General features: G+C 39.6%; 1 protein-coding gene across 2 annotated transcripts in view; it reads left to right on the forward strand.

Moving 5' to 3' along the window:
• The window catches only part of LOC137236678 (probable cytochrome P450 313a4), a 202,487-nt gene that overhangs the window by 62,043 nt on the left and 116,918 nt on the right, over positions 1–23,526 (forward strand). For both annotated transcript variants that reach the window (XM_067759573.1, XM_067759574.1), the window contains exon 5: positions 19,894–19,963. In XM_067759573.1, coding sequence (XP_067615674.1) covers positions 19,894–19,963 — 70 coding nt within the window. The remainder of the gene's footprint in view (positions 1–19,893; positions 19,964–23,526) is intronic.

Consider the following 23,526-nt stretch of genomic DNA (forward strand, 5'->3'; position numbering starts at 1 on the left):
AACCGTACCTTTTAGTAAAAACCATCAATAAAACAGAACTACAAGCGCAATTGTGAAAAGCTGAACAAATAATCGAAGGGCAATACAAAAGAATGGGTCATTCGACAAATTTTTCGCGTCGTCCAAAACGAAGATTTTATATTTGTTCTTTATATAGCATACAATTTTGCCGTCCAAACACTTTTGTTTTGTGGCGGGCAGGAAAGTTGTCGGTTTTTTAGCACCAACAACACAAATAACAATGACTCGCAAGATCCCACATGATACACTCTCTACCCGGTTCGGTACCAAAATGTGAGTAGCAAGCAACTTAAATGTCAATTTTTCTGCAGCACTAGTATGCCTGACTAGCTGAAGCGCTACCGGATGACACAAAATTAAACAGAATAAGGCACTAATGACCCAGGCACATAACGTGCGGGGAAAGAAGCAACGCACATAACGTACGCGAGATGAATATATTCTCGTAGGCTTTTAGACATGTTTTCACCCTACTCACGCGCGAAATTTCAAAAGCGCCGATAATAGAATTGGGGCTTACTCGCCACCGAAAGCGTGACACAGTCATAACAACTCAACGAGATTCCTTTATTTTCTTCCATACTCTCAATAGAATGACTCGTTACGCTTCGCTAAGAAGGAGGACTGAGCGCCAGGCCGCTCGTTACCCAAAGCCGTGCCACTTATGTGACGCGAAACACCCAATCAGGTCATGCCCGATCTACCGCGCGAAGTCGCCGCTGCAACGACTGCGCGAAATTATAAAGGCCAAGTACTGCCAAAACTGCCTTTCAATGGTACATCGTGCCAAAGACTGCACTAGCAAAGGAAGGTGCCGAAGATGTGGTAGCAATCATCATACCACGCTGCACCTTTCCATGGAGGACTTGTCGTCCGAGCCAGAGCCGCCGAAGAGCTGGTACCAGCTAGTCATGGAAGAAGAGGGAGAAGGTTATGAGCAGATGCCTACGATGGAAGAGGTGGACGACGGGATGATGGATGAGGCGCTGTCTCTCCACGCGTCCGAGTCGGCCTTTGCAGAAGAACCACAACTGCCATCCGGGAGTGGAGCGGGCTCCCATATAGTTAATTCCGACACTAGGGGATCGGACCCACGGCCGTTCCGACCCCTATTAGCACACGAGCGACGAGGAAAAAGTGGAGCGGAATCACGGCCGTTCCGCCCACCTACGCAACAACGAACGCAAGCACATCGACCAACGCGCGATCGTAGACTGGCCCCTCGGCCGCGCCAGCTACGCGAGATACGATACGTGAAGGAAGACCATCGAGACGGTAGACTAGCCACTCGGCCGCGCCAGCTACCCCAACACAGTTCCTTCCGGAACGGGGTCATTCCGGCCCGCGCCTCAGCCGGCCCAACTCTTCGGCCCATGGCTGCTCTGGCGCCGACTGCGATCGTGAAGGTGGAAGCCGGAGGGCGTCTGCACCTCATTCGTGCACTCATAGACGCATGTTCCCCCCGCACAACGATCGACCGCAGGCTGGCGCGAGAGTTAGCACTGCCGACAACCAACGCCGACGGCGAAACCGGCTGTTTTATTCGTTTTAGAGGCAAACATGGGCAGAGTAAGACGGTGACGACTCACGCAGTCTGCGTCCACGAGTTCAGGCGCGTCAGTCCAACGTACAACGTCGACCCCAGCGTCGCGGCTCCTTACGAGCACATCCGTCTTGCGGACCCCCACTTTTATGCGTCCACCCCAATTCGCCTCGTCCTAGGCGGCGACGTCTACGCCGAAATCATGACGTCGGGCACATTGCCACCATCCTTCGGATCGCTGCTCGCGCAAAGCACGATCTTCGGGTGGGTACTCTCCGGGACCCACCCGATCTGATATACCTCAATGGCTATTTAGAGTTAGTTAGCTGATGATAAGCTTATACATGTATATTGTATTTTCCCGAAATAAATGAAGTTTTATACAAATGGCAAGAAATATATGTTACGGTTTCCATTAATTTTTTTTCTATCGTCCTAGCTCTAGGTCACGGCGAAGGCAAGGAGGATGCCGTCGCGCCATCCGGCGCGCACCATTTAATTTTAGAATCTAGTTTTAAGACAAATCGTGGTCGGGGACGCTCGGGCGGAGTCTGGGCTGTTGCGTATCGCAAGGGGGCCGGCATGTTTAGGCCCGACGCCTAAATTCTCATTAATTTGCGCCACCCTAATAGCACCATATTATCGACACCTAGTTCGCCCACCTGCATGTATATGTGTACATAGGTAGGGTTATGTTGTCCGTACACATATACATGCATGCCGGTACAACTATGTGGGGAAGCTTCCCCTTAAAACCGGAGACTTTTTCCGCGGTTCAACGGTTGTCCTCGACAAGGCAACCGTCTACTTTTCCAGCGATCGTTGAGCGAACCAGAGCTAACACTGTCCGAGGAGCCCCGCCACATTTTATTATAAAGAAGGTAATTTATTGTTCAAATTTAATTTTTCACTATAATAAAGAAATTATTATAACGAGAAATATCTCTCGCCTTTCTTTTCCTTTCATTTAAATCTAACCTAAACGCAATTGTGGTGCCTCCACTCCGTTGCCGAGTTTGCGAAACACCACAATTGTTCATTTACAAAAAAAAATATTTTTGGGTTTTGGGGAGTGTGTTGGTCAAAAAATTTACCCTTTCGCCATTTTTTTTCCCAAGCTCGAAAATTATTTTTTTGGGTATACGTAGTAGAACTTTTTTTCCTGAGCCCAAATTCTATCGAAAAATCGATGGCGCGATATCGGCTAATAAATCGACCCAGTCTAATGTATATCGCTGTATAGGAATTTGCATCATTCCGAATTTTTCTGCTGCAACAGAAAACGAATTCAACTTTATGCTACAAAGCCGACCTTATGCACCAGCAACACCTTATGCGGGGTGCAGACCTGTTATGAGATTTATAAAATTTGTTGAAATTTAACATGATTGCTATCTACGAAAGTTGATTAAAGGAGTGCTTTGTTTATTGTCTGTATGGCAAAAAGCGTGGATAGCATTTTGAGATTCCCGGGCCCCTCCAAGGCTGGGCCCGGGGTAAATGATCCCCTCACCTCCCCCCCCCCCCCTCTCGACGGTCCTGGCTTTAGTAGAGCTGGGAATTAAAATGTATGCTTATTGAGGGGTTTGCTTTTGAAACAAAACTTTTTTGCTGATAGAGAAATTTTCGAAATCAGAATTAATACGTTTTGAGCTAAGTTTTAAACCTGGCATTAATGACATATATGAAAGGTAAGAGATCATTTTACCATCTAAAACTAATTTTCGTTAAGATTTCTGATGGAGGGCATTGAATATAAGCCGACAAATACTACTGTTTATTTGTAAAACCCTGTAAAGAAAAGAAAACACGAGAACACCCAGGAAAAACACCCCAAATCCCACAACCTCAATCAAAACACCTGTCTTCTGTCTCTGCTCATTCCAAAAAACTGAACTGGGTTGCCAGCTCTCCTTTATTTATCATTCTTGCAACTCGCAGGTTGCCACATGTTCAAATACTTAACAGTCCCCCCGAAAACCTACGGTTTTCCAATCCGAGGGGATATTTACATACATAACTCATGTGTTTAGACTTCCATAGGCAGGATGCAAATTTTTTGCACTAGCATGCGGAGACGGTTTGTCGCAGTCTGAATTGTCACCGACCGCACTAGGTTGTCTGTACTTGGGTGAAGTTCGATGATGCGCCCCAAAGCCCACTGGGCAGGAGGAAAATTCTCGCTTTTAATGAGTACCAATTGTCCTAGCTGCACCCGCTCCGAGCTTCTCTTCCATTTTTTCCTCTCTTGAAGTGATGTCAAATACTCATTATGCCATCTTTCCCAGAAGGTCTTCACCATGCGTTCTCTTTCTCTCCATAGAACAACCCCCTTACTTGAAGGTGTATCTGATATATCAAAAGGCAACGGTAGCACTAACGGCTCTCCAATTACAAAACGACCAGGTGTTAGCGCCTGTAGATCTTCTGGGTCGTCATTCAAAGGGTGCAGGGGCCGTGAGTTGGGTATTGCTTCGATTTGTGCAAGCAGCATCCTTAGTTGCTCGAAAGGTAGCACACGCAGCCATATGACACGAATAAGGTGATGCTTCATTGACTTGACTGCTGCTTCATATATACCACCTTGGTGTGGAGCGGCCGGTGTCATAAATTTCCACTCCGTACCCATCGTTGACAAATGCTGGAACATGTCGCTTTTATACCAACTCTCTACAGCTCGCTTCATCTCTTTAGCTGCTCCAAGAAATGCTGTGCCGTTATCACTATAGATTCTTTCACATCGCCCTCGACTCCCGACAAATCTTTCGTAGCAAGCAATAAATGCCACCGTTGTAAGGTCGCTCACTACGTCCAAGTGTACAGCTCTTGTTTTTAAGCATACGAAAACAGCAACCCATACCTTCTGCCGTATAATTTGGTTCCTTCTCTATCGATCATCTTTATGTCAATAGGCCCTGCATAATCCACTCCGACATGTAGGAATGGTTTCCCTGCTTGCACTCGATCGGCAGGTAAATCTGCCATCAATTGCGACTCGACTCTTTGACTGTGTCTCACGCAAACCATATATCTATGCAAATATTGCCTCAGTAAGCTACGCAGACGAGGAATCCAATAGTTCTGTCTAATGAACTGCATCATTACCTGTACGCCGCCATGTTTGGTTTCCCTATGAGCGTGATCCATGATCAACCATCCCAATCTCGACCCAACTGGAACAATTCTCATCTAGGTTTGAATTTTCAAACGACCATGTACTCTGAGAAGACCTTTCTTTAATATTGACTTCAAAGGCTCAATTTTGCTGTGCTCTGGAATCGGTTTTCCAACCTTCAAGCACGCAATCTCTTTGTCATAAAACTTCTCTTGCACTTGTCTTAGTAAAAGGTTCATAGCCTTCGCCCGGTACTCTTTGCTCAGTGCTGTGTGAACTATCTCACCTCTCTTCCTTCTGCCAGATATGACGTGCTTTTTGGCGTTCGAGATGATCTTATACAGGTATGCAACCGTGTTTACCGCTCTGTTCAAGGTATCGACATATTCTAGCAAGGCTACCGTCTCTTTCGTCGTACGTGTTGGTATTTGCAACGTCTCTTTTATACTTAGCACCGAAAATACTTTGCACTCCTCCTCAGCCTCCGCCGCCGTGGTTGGCACAAACACACAACTTGGCCAGCACGACGGGTTTTGCCGTAACCAATCCAGGCCATGCATCCACAAACTACTTTTCACAATCTCCGATGGCTTCATGCCGCGACTTAACATATCAGCGGGATTATCCTTCGTGTTCACGTATCTCCACTTCTTTATGTCGGTATTTGTTTGTATTGAAGACACTCGATTTGCTACGGAAGTTTTCAGATTTCTTGGAATCTTACCAATCCAGTGCAGCACCACCTGGGAATCTGTCCACAAGTGGTAGTCAATATTGGAAAACTCCATTGCGCGCGTGACGTCAATCAGCAAGCGTGATAGGAGCTCAGCAGCTGCTAGCTCCAACCGTGGCACCGAAATCGTTTTCATAGGGGCCACGCGCGATTTGGAGATGAGAAGTGTAGTTTTTTCCAGTCCACTCATGCTTTCGGCGCGCACATAAATTACGGCACCATATGCCTCTATTGACGCATCGGAAAAACCGTGCATTTCAATTTTTTACCCTCGCTAATGCCGATCCATCTCTCCAAGGAGAACTGTTCAAGGTGTATCATGCCTTCCAAATACTCTCTGAAACGATCTTCCATATCATTGCTGACAGGAGCATCCCATTCTAAGCCAAGCCGCCATAAGTCTTGTATTAAAATTTTTGCCATTATTGTCATTGGTGAAATGTATCCATTTGGATCATACAGCTGGGAAACTGCACTCAATATTTTTCTCTTCGTAATCGCGCCTTCGACCTTTGGAGTTTTCACAACAGAGGAAAAGTGATCTTGTGCAATATTCCATTTTAGTCCTAAGGCTGTGGCCCTTTCTTCGTCAACAAACATTTTCGCTCCTTCTTCATCCGATAGCATATTTTCCATCAGTTTCTTGGAGTTGGACTTCCATTTCCTCATCTCAAACCCCCCACCTAGCAGAATCTTCTGAACCAACTTAGCCATGTGTACAGCTTGCTCCTCACTTCCTGCTCCAGTAATGCAGTCATCCATATAAAAATTATTTTCAATAATTTTTGCAGCTTCAGGATGCTCTTTAGCTGCATCTCGCGCACACTGTATAACCGTCCGGACTGCATTGAAAGCTGAAGATGTCATTCCATAGGTGCCTACTTTTAAGTAATAATCTTTAAGAGGCTCACTGCTCCTTTCTCTGCAAAATATACGTTGCAAGTTCCACTTTTTTTATTGACGAACATCTGTCTGAACATCATTTTGATATCGCCTATGAATCCGAATTTATGCCTACGGAAACGCATAACGATTTCGGCTAAATCCCGTTGTAACTTTTCACCCAACATCTGTACATCGTTAAGCGAAATCCCTTTATCCGTTCGGCAACCGGCGTCGAAAACCACTCTAAATTTTTTCGTTACGCAGTGGTGAGGTATGTAGTATACCATCTCATCTGTGGCAGCAGGTTCTAGTGCTTGCTCCATATGCCCTAAACTTTCGTATTCCCTCATAAAGTCAACGTATTGTCTTTTCACCTCGGGATCGCGCAGAAATTTTCTTTCTAATGCTATAACCGCTGGAGTGCGAAACCCCTTGAACACCCTATACTGATGACATCTTCTTTTATGGGAATCGTCACTGTGAACCTTCCGTTTCCGTCTCGCGCATATGTTTCTAAGAACAACCTCTCGACTTTTTCTTCCTCTTCCGTACGCTTGGAAAATGTGGCAATTTCATCTAATTGCCAGAACCGCTTAACCAGTTCACCAATCTCTTCAACACATGTGCAGTTAAAAATGGAAGTCGGTGGATGTGCTTCTTCCTCAGTAAGATTTTCTTGAGTACCACAGACTACAAGCCCTAAACGCGTTTCGATCGCTATTAAAACTTTTGCAAATACTCTGACATTGAGGATCACCAGCACTTTCTGTGGTTTTCAATACTCCGGATCAACTAATGGCATTGACAGTGGCGTATTAACGGTGTGAGCTTTACCTATGACATTTGGGAGCACTGGTTCCCAGTTACTCTCACTCGGCAATATCCAAAACTATTCCTCTATATAGCTGCGCCCATCAAACCACGGCCGGACCTTTAAAAATGTCCGACGGCTTACACCGATACTCTTTCCCTCAATCCCAATCATCTTCCGCGTAGCTGGCAAACTGCCGAATTTATACTTATTATGTAGCGAGGATGCAATCAAGTTCGGTTGCCCTCCACTGTCAAGCAATGCTCGAACAGGACCGAACCACTGACCTTCAGATTCTAGCCTAACCATCACTGTCGGTATCAGGGCTGGACTAAAATCTAAATAAAATTCAAAAGGCATGCTATATTTTTGATTTTCTTTTAATTCAATAGCAGAAGCATTACAATTCCTTTCCTGCTCCAAGACTACCTTGTGCTTCTTCATTAATTGCTCCTGCTTTTCCAGTAAATTCAACTGCGTTTCAACTCTTTTTATTTCACCATCGATAGCCGAAAAATCGTTCGGCTGCTTAAGCTCGACGGAGTGGACATAATCGACCTGCTGTCGTTTTGTTGCCTTACCTCCCTGTCTAGTTGTTTCTTCACTTTGATAGTGGCCACCTATGTCTTTAATCGTGAAAATCTGCTTTGTGACTTCCTTTGTGGTACACAGTAAACTATTGTGTTTAACCTGGCCTGCACAACGTGGACATCGACCTTGGAACAGCTGTATGACCGCGTTTCAAACAATTCTGACAAAGATAATACAAATTCTCCGCATATCCAAATTGCATGATCACGGCCGCAGGCCACACAACCCCTGGCATTATTCGTGCTTGCGCTATTCTGCACGTCTTTTTGCCTTATTCGACTTCCACTTGCCCCAAGCTCACGACTGGTACCTAGAGCGTAATTTCTTCCATGCAGGCGTGCACGATGTACTTCAGATACATTTGCCAGCGCCGAAGCCTGACGATCTAAAAATTCCAGCATTTGTTTTATGGTTGGTGTTTCCGACACTCGTTGTAGTTCCCATTGCTTGCTTGTATCAGGATCAAGCCGCTCATGTAATATGTGGACAACCATCATATCCCATCCCTCAACTGGAACCCCTTGTGCACGGAGTTGGCGTAGTACTTCGTGGGTAACATTTGACATCCTGTGGAGATCATTTGCCCTCGGTGTTCCCTCCAGGGTCGGTAGCCGCAAAAGCTGACGCAAATGCTCTCGACATATTGGGTACTTCCTATTATACAGCTGATTCAGCCGTTCCCACGCCTCAATATAGTTTTCGTCCGTAAGTTGCCATTCACCCAAAGTTCGAGCGGCGTTTCCTACCGAAGATTTCTTCAGATAAGAGAATTTAAAAGCTGGGGATACTCCTTGGTTGTTATGTATGGCCGCGATAAATCGGTCACGAAAACCAGGCCACTTCGTAATCGTTCCGTCAAAATCACCCCAAGTGTTCTTTAAATCGTGTTGTTGACCTGCGCCGCTAAAGGTTGTTGTGCAATAACAGCGGGTGCTTGGGGAGGCGTTAAAGCCTTCACCTTGTCTGCAAGCGCGGAGTGTGCAGCAAAATAATTGTTTTCGGCTTGCGCTGCCATTCCATCCAACTTCCTTGCTTGCTTTGGTGCACACTGCACTTGCTTCTGGTGAGCTTCAACAAAACGCTCATAATAATTTTCCAAGCTTCCTGCTCTTATTTTAATTTGCTCCAAAGAAGCACCCTCAAACTGGCTGCCGGCAATACTCCTCTATTCGCGCAATAGATTTTAACAGGCTTTCCACCAATTCTGCCATGCTTTATACCTAAGAAAATAAACACAATATTTTAAGCCTATCAACATCCAAGTTTTTCCTGTGACTCACGTCCAAATCTTAAATTCCCTAATTTCTGTTAATTTGATTGTTTTGCAAACAAAACACAAAAAGAGCGAGAAAAAAGCGAAAAAACATTTCATGCAGCACGATCAATTGCAAGGAAAAAACCAAAAAATTATAAATACTCCTCAGCGACCTGTCAACGTTTTTCTCTTTTTCGCGAATATTCGCCATGCGATGTTCTTTCGTAATTTCTTTCAACATAATAGCCGTGTTTTTTAACACGCGTATATCAGTTTACGCTTAAACTTTATATTGACTGCTAAGCGACAAAATATAAATACACCTCTGAAATTGCTGCGCATAAATTTTGTCCTACTAAATTTCAATACGCATTATACTCAGATGTAACTGAAATATGTGTCTTTGTTTCACCCTCTACACTAATTCTATGTATTCTATGTGTGGCCACAATTCATCGCAACTGATTCAGCTCTATGTTATACCCTATGGCCATCAGAGCGTTGCGTCTCCGCTTTTCGGTACACCCTGTTGCTGTAGCTAGTTGTTTAACCACAGCCGCTAGATGGGTCTCTTAAGCATTATCTAAGCGAGGATATGCGTTTTTTTACACGCGCAAACGAAACGTATACGCGCGTGTTAAAAAACACGGCTATTGTTTACTTATCTTCTTAAATTCAACTGTATTGATCTAAACGTAACTGGTATAAATATAGACTATTAAGTTAACTCCAATAGTTTTCTCTCCAATAATATCGAATTATGTCTCCAAATTCACCACAGCTTTACAAATAGTATTCCACCCACAAACCACACAGATTGCGCATTCACGAGTTCAAATTGCTTCGTTCTGCGCATCAACGTCACATTTGACTGCTTCAGCGAAGGAAAGAAAGAGAGAAAAAAAAACAAGAGCTAAAGGAAAATGACGTAAAAATTGCCCATAAAAAACAGCTGATCTTTTGTTTACATGCGCAATGCGCAATCTTGTGTGTGATTTGTGTATTCCACCAGTGAAGTTTCAAACCTTAAGTGTTAAAACATGTCTGCTGCTAAGGTTGCAAACTTTCATTTGGTGTACTTATTGGGTACTCTAACTATTTCTGTCGTATCTGTCCATATTTTCTATCGTTTTCTCAAGTGTTCATTGATTTTCGCACTCTATCGACTCTGTTCAGAGATGTACTGAACTCTATCGCATCTTTCGATCATTCCATTCTAGATTTCTCTAGCTTCGTATGTATGCTCAGCTCTTTACTGAACTCTTTCGCATCTTTCGACCACCTGTCCCCGCTGATTTCTATCGAATCTGTACAGCCATTCCCGAAATTGCTCAAACATTTTCTGAGCTCTATCGTAACTCTTCAACCAATAGTTGAAACTCTTTCGAAATATCCGAATTTCTGTCCGCATTTCGATGGCAAATAAAACTAAACTCTCAAGTTTTTATTAACAGCCATTTATGTTTGGGCTATTCACGCAGGCGTGCTCATCAAGCCATCTGCGTATAACATTGTGAATGATGAGAAAGTGTGATCTCTTCTGCATAAACGTCAAAATTCCAAAGTGATTGGATCACCTGATTCGTATTTGACTATCGCTGTCTCATTCTGTATCTCTTTCTATCACCCGCTGAAGATAGGCGCCGCCATATTGAACAGCCTGTCAAAACGCTGAAAAGTAGCCATGTTGAACAGCCTGTCAGGCAGTTGACAGATAAGAGATCACACTTTGTCATCATTCACAATGGCGTATACACTGAACCAGGCATGCTTAACCAACGAACCGATATCATTTCGTTACGATAATTAACGTGAGTAAACGAAACAAAGTCATTTCGTTTCGTTTATTAACGTTAAGAACGTCAAGTTAACGAAATGATTTCGTTTCGTTTTCTGCCATATCAAAACGAAATCAAATCGTTTATGTTGATTATTAATTTCAAGCTATGCTGGCAAAGCTGGCCTACAAGAAACGCTGATAGTTTTACTAATGCACTCACACTTGTAATTGACAATGCTGATCCTGCGATGACGTAAACATTGATACTCAAATTTATGTATGTTCCTTTGTTCGCCCACGCATGTCCGCACGTACCCAACGACAACCTATAATCATGAAAAAGGACTCAAACTGGGAAGGCTTCGGACACCTGGTACAGAACAAAAGAACATAGAGCATATACCATTATGCATGTGAGACAGATACATAATTCTCAACGGAATTTTATGTATGCGAGAACAGTTTATCCGATTTAATCATGTTGTCACTACTGACTGTCATATGACAATCAAATGATTATCACGGTTGTTTTGTTATTTTTTAAACTCCGCCATTTTCAACCGACGAAAACCATATAAAAAATAAGTTTAAAAAATGAAAAAGAAAGCATTTCAAATATCCATGCTAAAAGAAAAAAAATCGAAAATAATATTAAAAAATACCAAAAGCTGTCGGAATGTGTGGGGCGCACTCAAAAAATTGATACGCGAAAAACAATAGTGGTTAGTGGTGATTCATTTTTAAATGTGTTTCCGCATGAGGAAAACGCTCTTCTGTTGTTTTGTTATTTTCTGAATTTAAATTGAACATTCTGAACTCGAATTCTTATAAAACTATTTATTATAAACAAATAAGAAAGACGTATGCTTTTATCACGTACAAAATTAAAAACGTGATGAAATAAAGTAAATAAAAAGCATTGTTTCATTTTTGGCGGAATATAACATAAAGTATCAAACATAGGGATGCACCTTAACGTTAAGCTAATCGTTTATCAAAAAATGTCCACCGTTTCCGTTGAAACACTTCGAAATATTATCGATAAAGAAATTATCAAGATAAATTGTATCTCGTTTTTAACCGAAACGAAAAGCTTTCGTTAACGTTAAAAACGTTAACAAAAACGTGATACTTTATGTTTGAATTGTGCTGGCAATGCTATAGCCATGGTGAAGCCGTAAGGTGCTAACAGCGAGCGAACATACACACACAAACTCCATGTAATTTGTTTGTGTAATTCGTTGGTGGTAATGTCAAAAATACTCTGAGAAATGTTCGTACTGCCGAAATTCATGAGAAAAGTTGCAATCAGCTTGGCTAATGCTTTCACCTTTAATGACTCCGCCATCAATCAGCTTTGCCAGCATAGTTTGAAATTAATAATCAACATAAACGATTTGATTTCGTTTTGATATGGCAGAAAACGAAACAAAATCATTTCGTTAATTTGACGTTCTTAACGTTAATAAACGAAACGAAATGACTTTGTTTCGTTTATTAACGTTAATTATCGTAACGAAATGATATCGGTTCGTTGGTTAAGCATGCCTGGTGCAAAGGCAAATGGTAACTTGTGTTCTTTAACTATTTTCTAAATTGATATGGGATAAGAGGTACCTTATATATACGTGCACTTGCTGAATACGGTAAAGCAGACTGTAAGAACAAACTAAGCGTTTTCTTGACAAAAATAGTCGCTTACTAAAGTATATGTACAAACGAATGCACCGACACATTGCACAGTGTTCAAATCAATGTCGGCCGATATATTGAATATCTTACCTGTTAGATTTGACAGCTAACATATTCCCCTTTCCCGTGCACTACAATCTCTACACCAAGCTTGTTTTTCGTTATATAAATATTTAATTTCCACTTTCCCTTCTCTTTCTTCGTTAACTTATGTATGTGCACATTCCACTTGTCGAATATAACCACACTTACATACATATGTGCATTTCAATGCAGGTGAGAACTTGTTGCAAAATAAATCTTACCCAGCTCACTCCACCCTTCCCTTCCGGGAATGTCGGATCCGGCTCTACTAGGACCAATGTTTATTTGTAAAACCCTGTAAAGAAAAGAAAACACGAGAACACCCAGGAAAAACATCCCAAATCCCACAACCTCAATCAAAACACCAGTCTTCTGTCTCTGCTCATTCCAAAAAACTGAACTGGGTTGCCAGCTCTCCTTTATTTATCATTCTTGCAACTCGCAGGTTGCCACATGTTCAAATACTTAACAACTACATTATTGAGAACGATAAGGTTTTGACTGAAATAAAACTACACCTTTTCCAGCAGTACTTTCGAAAAGATCAATTTGATTTTATGAAACGTCAAATCGGTTTTAGAAAGTATCATTTGGACTATTGAACTTGAACTTAAGAATTATAAAATCTACTCTAGGGATGGGACCTAAACCTAAACCATTGCAAGTATTGTAAAAGGTAAGAAAATATTTGAAATGTGAACGAAACCTACCACATTTCGACACATCAAATTCTCAAGTCCCTAAACTGGGTTAGACTCGGTAGCAGTGAGAACTTTAAAGAACTTAATGCATAGATTTGTTGTACGGAAAGTTTAAATTTTTTAGGACTACACCTTTTCCATGAGTACTTATCAAATTGATTTTGGAAGGCTTCATTTCGATTTTAAAAAACGTAATTTCAATTTTAGAATGTATCATTTGAATATGAAATAATTAATTCGATTACAGCAAATACGAAATTTATTTTAAAAAAATCAAATATACTAAGGATAATTACGACAAAACGAAATTGAACACTGAAGATGGTCCAAAGCCGAAATCGGAATCGGTTTCCAAAATATTTCTAACTCTTACCTTGTCTGAAAAATGAACAGCAAAGGATATGTCGGTTGTAAGTAGGGGTGCGCTAAGGTGGAGACTATGGGACGCCCGTGGGCGTGAGCAGCAAGCAGCCACGAGGACGTTGGGTTTTGGGGTCTAGCCCAGAACATCCTGTCCGATGCAACCATCCCTTGCACGTGACACACTGACAAGAGTGTGACCATCTTAAAAAGATTATTTTCCGGCAAACGCGGCATACCTTCTCGGAGCAGGAGATTATGGTGCAGTCCCGCTGCAAGGATCTGTTGGGAGGATAACAATTTGTGGGAGGGACGCAACGAATTAAATTGTGTTACATTGAAATGACAGCCCTTGGTCGGGAAAAATCCCGAGTCGCTCCGGTACATAGAATCGGCTGCCTAGGGACGCGTCAATTTCTTCATATTCTTCCGCGTCCTATATTTTTTTAAACGAGCCAGTTTCATCATTAAGAATGCCATATGCCATATTATTCCATATTTAGATTAGAAACAGTAATATCTCTTGGAGATAGCTAATCAATATTTATCTTCGCAATAGTCGATTTCCAATTGCATCCGAAAAATAAAATTTTAGAACCTACATACATATGTAGCATATACAGTATGCAGTTATTGGTGTATGTTTATAGTGGTTTGTAATTATTTTTTACATTGAAATCAAAGCACTTTTGCCAGCGATTAAAAAATGTTATAAGCAAGTAAGTACACACCCGTTTTTCAGAGTACTTCTGGTACTGCGAGCTCATAGCTGTTTTCGATCACTTCTAAACCAAAGGAGATATAAAAAAACGGCATATGTAGAAAGGTGGGTTCTATATAGTGATAATAAAATAATCAATAAAAAAATTTAAAAAATAAACACATAACTGTTTTCGTTGGCGCAGCGACGATATGTAAAAAATTAAATCTTGTCGCCTTAGGCACCTTGCAGAACGGCAAGTTATTGTTTTAGCTCAGAGTTAATTTCAAAAACTTCTCAAACATGTACACATGAGTTTAACCCCTCAGATCAGGTTAACTCTTCAGCTAAGAAGTTAACTTACCGTTCTTCAAATCGGCCTTAAACGGTTAACAAGTGATTCAAAATCAGAATGAAAGGCCTTGCCGTTATCTTCGCTTTGAAGCGACTAAGCCTTTTATGTAACTTCGCCCTTATGCATTTGATTGAACGTATTAGAAAAGTCGTTCCGAAAATCGACTTGTGTGAACAGCCCTATAAGTGAAATTTTTATACGGAAAACATATCATACGTGCGGCGGCTCTTAATTTTGTAGAGCTTCTCCTGACTTATTTGACTTTAGTTTAAATCCGTATTGTTTGAGGCTACAAATCTTCTATAATTTATACTTCCGTGGAAATATATTCAACTATTTCTTTTGTAAATACTATTAAGTTTTATTAAACTATCAAATGCAACTCAGATAAAAGTAGTCTTACGTACCGAAAATGCAACTCTGAAGCTGAGATTTGCATCAGGTGAACGAGGCTGTTTGTAATTTTGACGTTTATCGCTTAGCTGGCACACCTAGTATGGTGCACAATGCAGAATACCCATCATGAGCCTATAGTATACTCTTTTCACTGATAAGAGTAACTTTTTTAGCCTAAGTTTGTAAGACCATCACATGATCTTCGACACTTTGCAGCACCGCACCCTTTTCTACGCCTTTCGTGCTTGGTCGATAAAGTGCAGCTTTCGCCTTCTTTTAATCTCTGCCAATCTGATTGGGATGTTTACGGTACAAGCATCGAGAGATGCCCCCCGATTAGCTTGCTCTTCCGCTTTTTTATTTCTATCTTTTCCCATATGCCCAGGGAATCAATATAAATGTATATTTTTTCCTATACCGATTCCATCCAAGGATTGCTTACACTCTTACAGACTTTTAGACGTTGTGCTATGAGAGATTATTGCCTAAATTCATGCTTGGCTGTCAATGTAAAAAATGACAACGGCTATAGTGTTTCTAATGCTTTAGTTACGGTATCTACTTCCGCCTAAAAACACTACAGTGCTCTGGCAGCTTTTAGGGTTTGCTTATTTCCGGAGCAGCAGATCCTACTTCTTCCATTAATTTGGAATAATTGTTGTACACGTTTGTCGCCTCGTCTGCTATTTCAGCGCCCTTGCTCCAACCTTTCACCTTTTATGTGCCTCGAAAAGACCCATCAAAGCTCAGGTTGGCAACTATAACAATATTTGAAACCGCTGTACTACTATGGCCTTATAATCTGCGGCATTGAGTCTCGTTACAGTTGTTAACGCTATGTTCTTCGCTACCAGGTCTACGAGTGGAATGTTCGAAAATATCGGTCCCTGATCCACTTTCCGGAAAAAAATATCGTAAATACTTTTCTAGGAAAAGGGCTACCTTAAACTAAATTTCAGAATTTGTTCGAATAGATCGGTCCCTAGTACACTTCCCGGAAAGAAACTTCACAGAAACACTCCGGGTCGCTGTGAAGCTATCCTGCAAATTTGAATAAAATCGGCGGAGTGGTTCGATTTGCCTGAAATTTGGTATATAGGTAGACCTTCGCTAGATTGGTATTTACGACACTTTTTTCCTGTAAATGAAGCTCGTACCGACTGCGACTGGGACTTGAGCTGTGACTGTAACTGGAACTGAGAATAAAGGAATGAGGAAAATAAGAACTAAAGAGAAAAGAGGGAAGGAGAAAGAAACTCGGGAAGAGATAGAGTTAGACGAAGATAGAGAGATAGGGATAGATGGAACAAAAAAAAATGAGGGAAACAAAGAAAGAGAAAGGCTGAGGGACGATAAGGTAAAGGGGAAAAGAGGAAAATGAAGATTAAGAGGAAAAATTTCTTAAAAGTTGTGCAGATAGACCAAAGTTATGGCAGAACAACGTCTGCCGGGTCTGATAGTTATTTAATATAATGAAACGTTTATTATTAGTTATTTAATAATTACAAAATAAAGAAATAAATTTAATAAAACATTTAATAAAAAATTTGTGATAAAATTTATAATCTAATATCAAATTAAAATAATAATTATTATTATTTGATATTTAATTAAATGAATAATAAATACTTTAAAAATAAATGAAACAAGCAAGGAAGGCTAAGTTCGGGTGTAACCGAATATTACATACTTAGCTGAGAGCTTTGGAGACAAAATAAGGGAAAATTACCATGTAGAAAAATGAACCTAGGGTAAACCTGGAATGTGCTTGTATGACATGAGTATCAAATGGAAGGTATTAAAGAGTATTTTAAAAGGGAGTGGGCCGTAGCTCTATAGTTGGACGCCATTTCGGGATATCGCCATAAACGTGGACCAGCGGTGACTCTAGAATGCGTTTGTACGACTTGGGTAGCAAATGAAAGGTGTTAATGATTATTTAAAAGGAAGTGGACCTTAGTTCTATAGGTGGACGCCTTTTCGAGATATCGCCATAAAGGTTGACCAGGGGTGACTCTAGAATGTGTTTGTACGATATGGGTATCAAATGAAAGGTGTTAATGATTATTTAAAAGGGAGTGGGCCTTAGTTCTATAGGTGGACGCCTTTTCAAGATATCGCCATAAAGCTGGACCAGGGGTGACTCTAGAATGTGTTTGTACGATATGGGTATCAAATGAAAGGTGTTAATGATTATTTAAAAGGAAGTGGACCTTAGTTCTATAGGTGGATGCGCTTTCGAGATATCGCCATAAAGGTGGACCAGGGGTGACTCTATAATGTGTTTTTACGATGTCGGTATCAAATTAAAGGTATTAATGAGGGTTTTAAAAGGGGGTGTTGTAGGGGGAGTGGGCCGTAGTTCTATAGGTGGACCGCCATTTCGGGATATCGCCATAAAAGTGGACCAGGGGTGACTCTAGAATGCGTTTGTACGGCATGGGTATCAAATGAAAGGTGTTAATGATTATTTAAAAGGGAGTGGGCCTTAGTTCTATAGGTGGACGCCTTTTCAAGATATCGCCATAAAGGTGGACCAGGGGTGACTCTATAATGTGTTTGTACGATATGGGTATCAAATGAAAGGTGTTAATGAGTATTTAAAAGGGGAGTGGGCTTTAGTTCTGTAGGTGGACGCGTTTTCGAGATATCGCCATAAAGGTGGACCAGGGGTGACTCTATAATGTGTTTGTACGATGTGGGTATCAAACTAAAGGTATTAATGAGGGTTTTAAAAGGGTGTGTTGTAGTTGTATATGTGAAGGCGTTTTCGAGATATCCACCAAAATGTGGACCAGGGTGACCCAGAACATCATCTGTCGGGTACCGCTAATTTATTTATATATGTAATACCACAAACAGTATTCCTGCCAAGATTCCAAGGGCTTTTGATTTCGCCCTGCAAAACTTTTTCATTTTCTTCTACTTAATATGGTAGCTGTCACACCTATTTTACAAAGTTTTTTCTAAAGTTATATACCAATCCAATTACCATGTTTCATCCCTTTTTTCATATTTTGTATAGAATTATGGCATTTTTTTTATTTTTCGTAATTTTCGATGTCAAAAAAGTGGGCGTGGTCATAGTCGGATTTCGGCCATTTTTTATACAAAGATAAAGTGAGTTCAGATAAGTACGTGAACTAAGTTTAGTAAAGATATATCGATGTTTGTTCAAGTTATCGTGTTAACAGCCGAGCGGAAGGACTGTGTATAAAAACTGGACGCAGCTTCAACCGATTTCGCCAATTTTCACAGAAAACAGTTATCGTCATAGAATCTATGCCCCTACCAAATTTCACAAGGATAGATAAATTTTTGTTCATCTTATGGCATTAAAAGTATTCTAGACAAATTAAATGAAAAAGGGCGGAGCCACGCCATTTTGAAATTTTCTTTTATTTTTGTTTTTTGTTGCACCATATCATTACTGGAGTTGAATGTTGACATAATTTACTTATATGCTGTAAAGATATTCAATTTACCTCAAAATTTACTCAAGTTATCGTTTTAACGGACAGACAGACGGACGGACGGACATGGCTCAATCAAATTTTTTTTCGATATTGATGATTTTGATATATGGACGTCTATATCTATCTCGATTCCTTTATACCTGTACAACCAACCGTTATCCAATCAATGTTAATATACTCTGTGTGCAAAGCATGCTGAGTATAAAAAGTTAATGAAATATTTTGGATAAAAATTAATAGTTAATATTTAATAAAGAAAATGTTGAAAATTTAAAAAATTTTACTTTATTATTAAATATTATTTAATTAAATTTAAAATATGAAGTTATTAATAAAAATATTAAATTAAAATTAAGAATCTTATAATATTTAGTACAAACTAGCCGTGTTTTTGTACACGTAATACGTCTACGTTTGCGGGTAAAGAAACGCTTATCCTCACTTGGGTAATGTTTAGGAGACCCATCTAGCGGCAGTGGTTAAATAACTAGCTACAGAACATGTTGTACCGAAAAGCGGAGACACGAACCTCTGTTGGCCATAGTGTATAACCTATAGCTGAATCAGTGGCGGTGAATATTGGGCACACACCATTTGTAGAGGTAATACATAGAGGTAGTGTAGAGGTGAAACATAGACACATATTTCAGTTGCATCTGAGTATAGTGCGTATTGAAATGTAGGAGTACTAATTTTCTACGCAGCAATTTCAGAAGTGTAGATAAAGTTTAAACCATAGCAGTCCATATAAAGTTTAAGCGTATATGTATATACATAGATGTAAAAAAAGCACATCTACTATTTCATATACATACATATATACATATGTTATTCTCCAAATTTTATTTTTAGTAATTATATAATGCATATATTAATTATTAATTTACAATTTGTAAATTTATGAATTATGAATATGAATTATCAAATATTAAATTAATAAAAATTACAAACATTTCTATGATAAATAGACAAATTTAATGAAAATTCTTTGACTACAATAAAGAGTGAATACATACATATTAAAATGAGAAAAAATAAATATTTTAAAACATGAATACATTTAAAATCAATTACCTAATTTATTATTAAAATTTTTTTATAATGCCAAAGGAATACAACTTCTCACGCGCGTAAATGAAAAATGGATTGGGTTGTGGCCAGATTTGAATCTTCGCCGCCGTTGTGTGAGGAAAGGCCTTTAACCTGCGCTGGCATATGAGATGTAAATCCCATAAGTTTTTGACCATGTGATGTATTTTTATTTTTAAGACCACTGCGCCTGACTAACCAATGCCGTTCAAATTCATCTTTCGAACGACTGAAAACGGTCTTAGCCAAAATTTGCCTGTTAGTTTGATACATATTATATTTATATCTCTTTTCACTCCTATTTAGAAAATACGATGGGCATCGAAATGGAAGAAGACTCCACAAAATATAACGAGCTCCTAGACTCGTTCAGCATGTAAGTTTGATTTTTAATTGTATGCGATATAATTATGTAAGTGTTTAATATTCTATATCTCTGCGTTTTGCACTGACTTTATGTCAATAGGATTATTAAAACTGCAACTATCGCCAACACAATAAAATTGTCAAAAAGGAAAAATGCGCATTAAAGGAGAGAATAAAAATACGAATATAGTTTTTTCATAATGTTCAGGCCGGTATATTTGCATGTATGTTAATTGTTAAGTTAATAACAGATTCCAAAATTGTCATCGGAAGCTTATAAAGACACCTTCGGTAAAAGCTCCGTCTGCATCACACGTGCTTTATTAAAACGCTGTTACACTTTTAGATACTAAATATTGTTGATTCTGAATTTTACGGCATTTTTTTTAAGAACTTACAAATAAAAAGTAGGCGTATTTACTCACCGATTTTGTCCATTTCAAGTATAATTCTTTTTTGATATAACGAAAAGAAGTATACCGGAATTTACACCAATATATTTATTGCAGCAGAAGCTATTGCTTAAATACAACCTCAAATCAATCTTAGGTCGGACTGGCATACTGACTGTGGGATGTTTGGATGACCGGGCATGGACCAAATTTTGTTGGCAACTCGAATGGGATTTTTAAAATTTTAGTTATTCGTTTTGTTATTGTAACAGTACTTTTTCCCATTCAAACAGCACGACCACCCAAGAAAAAGTTATCCAAATCTTCCAGCGGTAGTCCTGAGGAAGTAGCAGTTTTAACATGGTTGGGACAAAAAGAAATTGCAGGTTAAGGCAAACGATTATAATACGTTAATAAAAACGGCTTATTATAATGGTACTGACAGTCATCTTTTATGCCCTCATCCCGAAGTTACCGATAAATTTGTTAGCGGAGTATTATGTAACCGAAAAGCTTTATCAGTTCAGTCAGTGTAACCGTGCAGGCACTGAGAGCTTTTCATGGCAGAAATACACTCGGAATGCTTGCCAAACACTGCTGAGGGGTGACCCCACTTAAAAAAATTTTCTTCTAATTGAAAAACTTGTTTCTAAAATGTTTGATGTTGCTTTTCCCGGGGCGTGAACCCTGAATCTTCGGTGTGGTAGGCGGAGCACGCTACCATCACACCACGGCGGCCGCCAATTTTTTTTTGTGTTTGAAAAAATACAAAGTAAAGTTTTAAATATTTAAAACATTTAAAACATTTCGGTTCCGTGATTTATGAATCAATTTTTTTTTTCAGTGCCATAATATTTAGTTGTCAATTTGTTTTTCATACCCAAGTGCGTGAGCTTCATATGGAAGCGCTTTAAAAAAATTGTCTGTACACTTAAGTGTATTGGGGTTGAACAGCTCTGTATTTAGCAAACACTTCCCAAATGACGCTTTCAAAATTTCAATTGACAATTCTAAATTCCAGCCGACGCTTTCGAAAATTCAACTGACTATTCTAAAATCCAAGTAACTCTTTCTAAACTACAGTTCACACTTTTTAAAATGCAACTTGAAACTGTGTAGTCAACTTTAACTGCTCAAACTAGCACTGCAAAACCGGGCCTTATCGTGAGAAATTTCACTTTATGCAGAAAGACTTCTGTACCCCATTTAATTTAAGAGTATTTAAGGGGTATACGAGTACCCTATAACTGATCCTCATACGTACAAAAACACTTATGGGCAAGAACTTTCCCAGGAATCCTAAAAAATTACTTAACCCTCTGTAACATACTGTAGACCACATGCAACATACCATTTAACCTTCGTAAATTCACGCAGAAATTATTTTTTCGTTTTGTCAAGCATTGTATACTGTAGTCTACGAAACATGTGTTTGCTCATAAAGTACCCTTAGCCTTTTCAACGTAAGTGATATTGTCAGTGAAGTGGAAAATTGTGCAAGTGCTAAATATAAATAATATCAAAAAAAAATTGTTTTTGTGGATATTGTGGATATTTTTTGTAAAAAATATAAGGTAAGAGTTCAGAGTTTATTGTGACACTATTTGTTTTAGATATATCCTCATTATTTTGTCAGTGGGTGGTGTTTAGTGTTTGTGTCTTGTAGGCTACATTATGTAAAAAGAAGAAATATCTTGCATGAAAGTCGTGACTGCGTTACATATTATTTTTTTAGGATGTCTCGTCGACTACGATCTCTCATTGACAGCGAGATCGCCTGCCGCCATCCATGATAATTACGCAAGTGAAAATGGTCTCGACTTTGATGATGATAGTTTGGCTGACCCTGATTTCGACCCAGATTTGATCTCGGATTTCGGAGAGCTGAATGAAGACTCTTTTGAAGGCGAATTTGATGTGGATGAATTAGCAGAGTACGTGAAAGATGACGACCGTAACTTCATTCATGAAGAAGCGGTAGAGGTCGCCCCATTTCGGTCAGAGATCCAAGTACTTCAGCTCCTCCATAAAATCGACAAAAAACTGAAAAGCTACCGTTACTTTGGAAGAAAATGAAATTAGAGCTGAGCTCAGAGCAGCTGTCGTTTACTGGAAACGATTCATTGACATCTGATATCTTGGAGCTTGAGACTCCCATTCAGTTCTTTCTTTACTTATTTCGACCAGAACTTATAAATAAATTTTGGATGAGACAACCCCCTATTTGGCACAGAAAGATGTAAACAATAATTTTAGAGTATCTGAGATAGAAATCCGACAGTTTATTGGTGTCGTATATCGTATGTCACTTGTCCAGCTACCCGGGGTACCCAACCATTGGAGTTCCATCCTAGGCACAACTCTAATTCCACAGGTTATGTCTTGTAACAAATTTGAAAAGATACGACAAAATCTTCATTTCAATGACACTAGCAAATGTCTTCCAAGGACCACCCTGACGTTGGCAGAATCTTTAAAATATATCCCGTTGCGGACTCCTTGAACGAAGCATATGCAAAAGTTCCAATAGAAAGAAATTTCCACTTTTCCTAATCGCTAATACCTTTTCTGATAATTTTCTTTCCCCTGTTTCTCATTGTTGCCTGTCGGCTACACTCCCCTTTTTATAATAGTATCCATACAAAATAAAAAATTAGAAATAAAAAAATAAAAACCGACTTTTTATTCACGAATCTATCCGATTTAATTGAAATAAAATTATTTCGAGGTGATGAGTTATAGAGGGTTAATGAACTACTCACAAGCAACGCGAGAGCTATACCATGAACTTGTTGTTGGAGTACTAATATGGGAGAAATGGTACACATGGTCCAATCATTTTTTCCAGGGTAGCTAATGGTACCAAACCCTCTATTCTATAAATGCTAAATACTATTCCCATCAAAGTGCTCAAGATCCAATAAATTCCAAGCCAATACGCAATAAATATAATTTTCAGACCAAAACGCAAAAATTACAAACAAATATCGGTCTTAACTTCAAATCTAGTTTGTTCGATTAATGTGATTTATTGGCTGCATGTGTGTTCTTTCGTAACTGCTGTATTATCGAAAGTATCGTTTGAAAATATGCCCCCATTTAAGGGCGAATTAATGGTGACTTATAACCATAAAGCCATAACCAGATAAATCAGCTGATCGAACCTACCTTATGAAAAGGA

The sequence above is a fragment of the Eurosta solidaginis genome, chromosome 1 (assembly GCF_040869045.1).
Source record: "Eurosta solidaginis isolate ZX-2024a chromosome 1, ASM4086904v1, whole genome shotgun sequence".
NCBI lineage: Eukaryota > Metazoa > Arthropoda > Insecta > Diptera > Tephritidae > Eurosta > Eurosta solidaginis.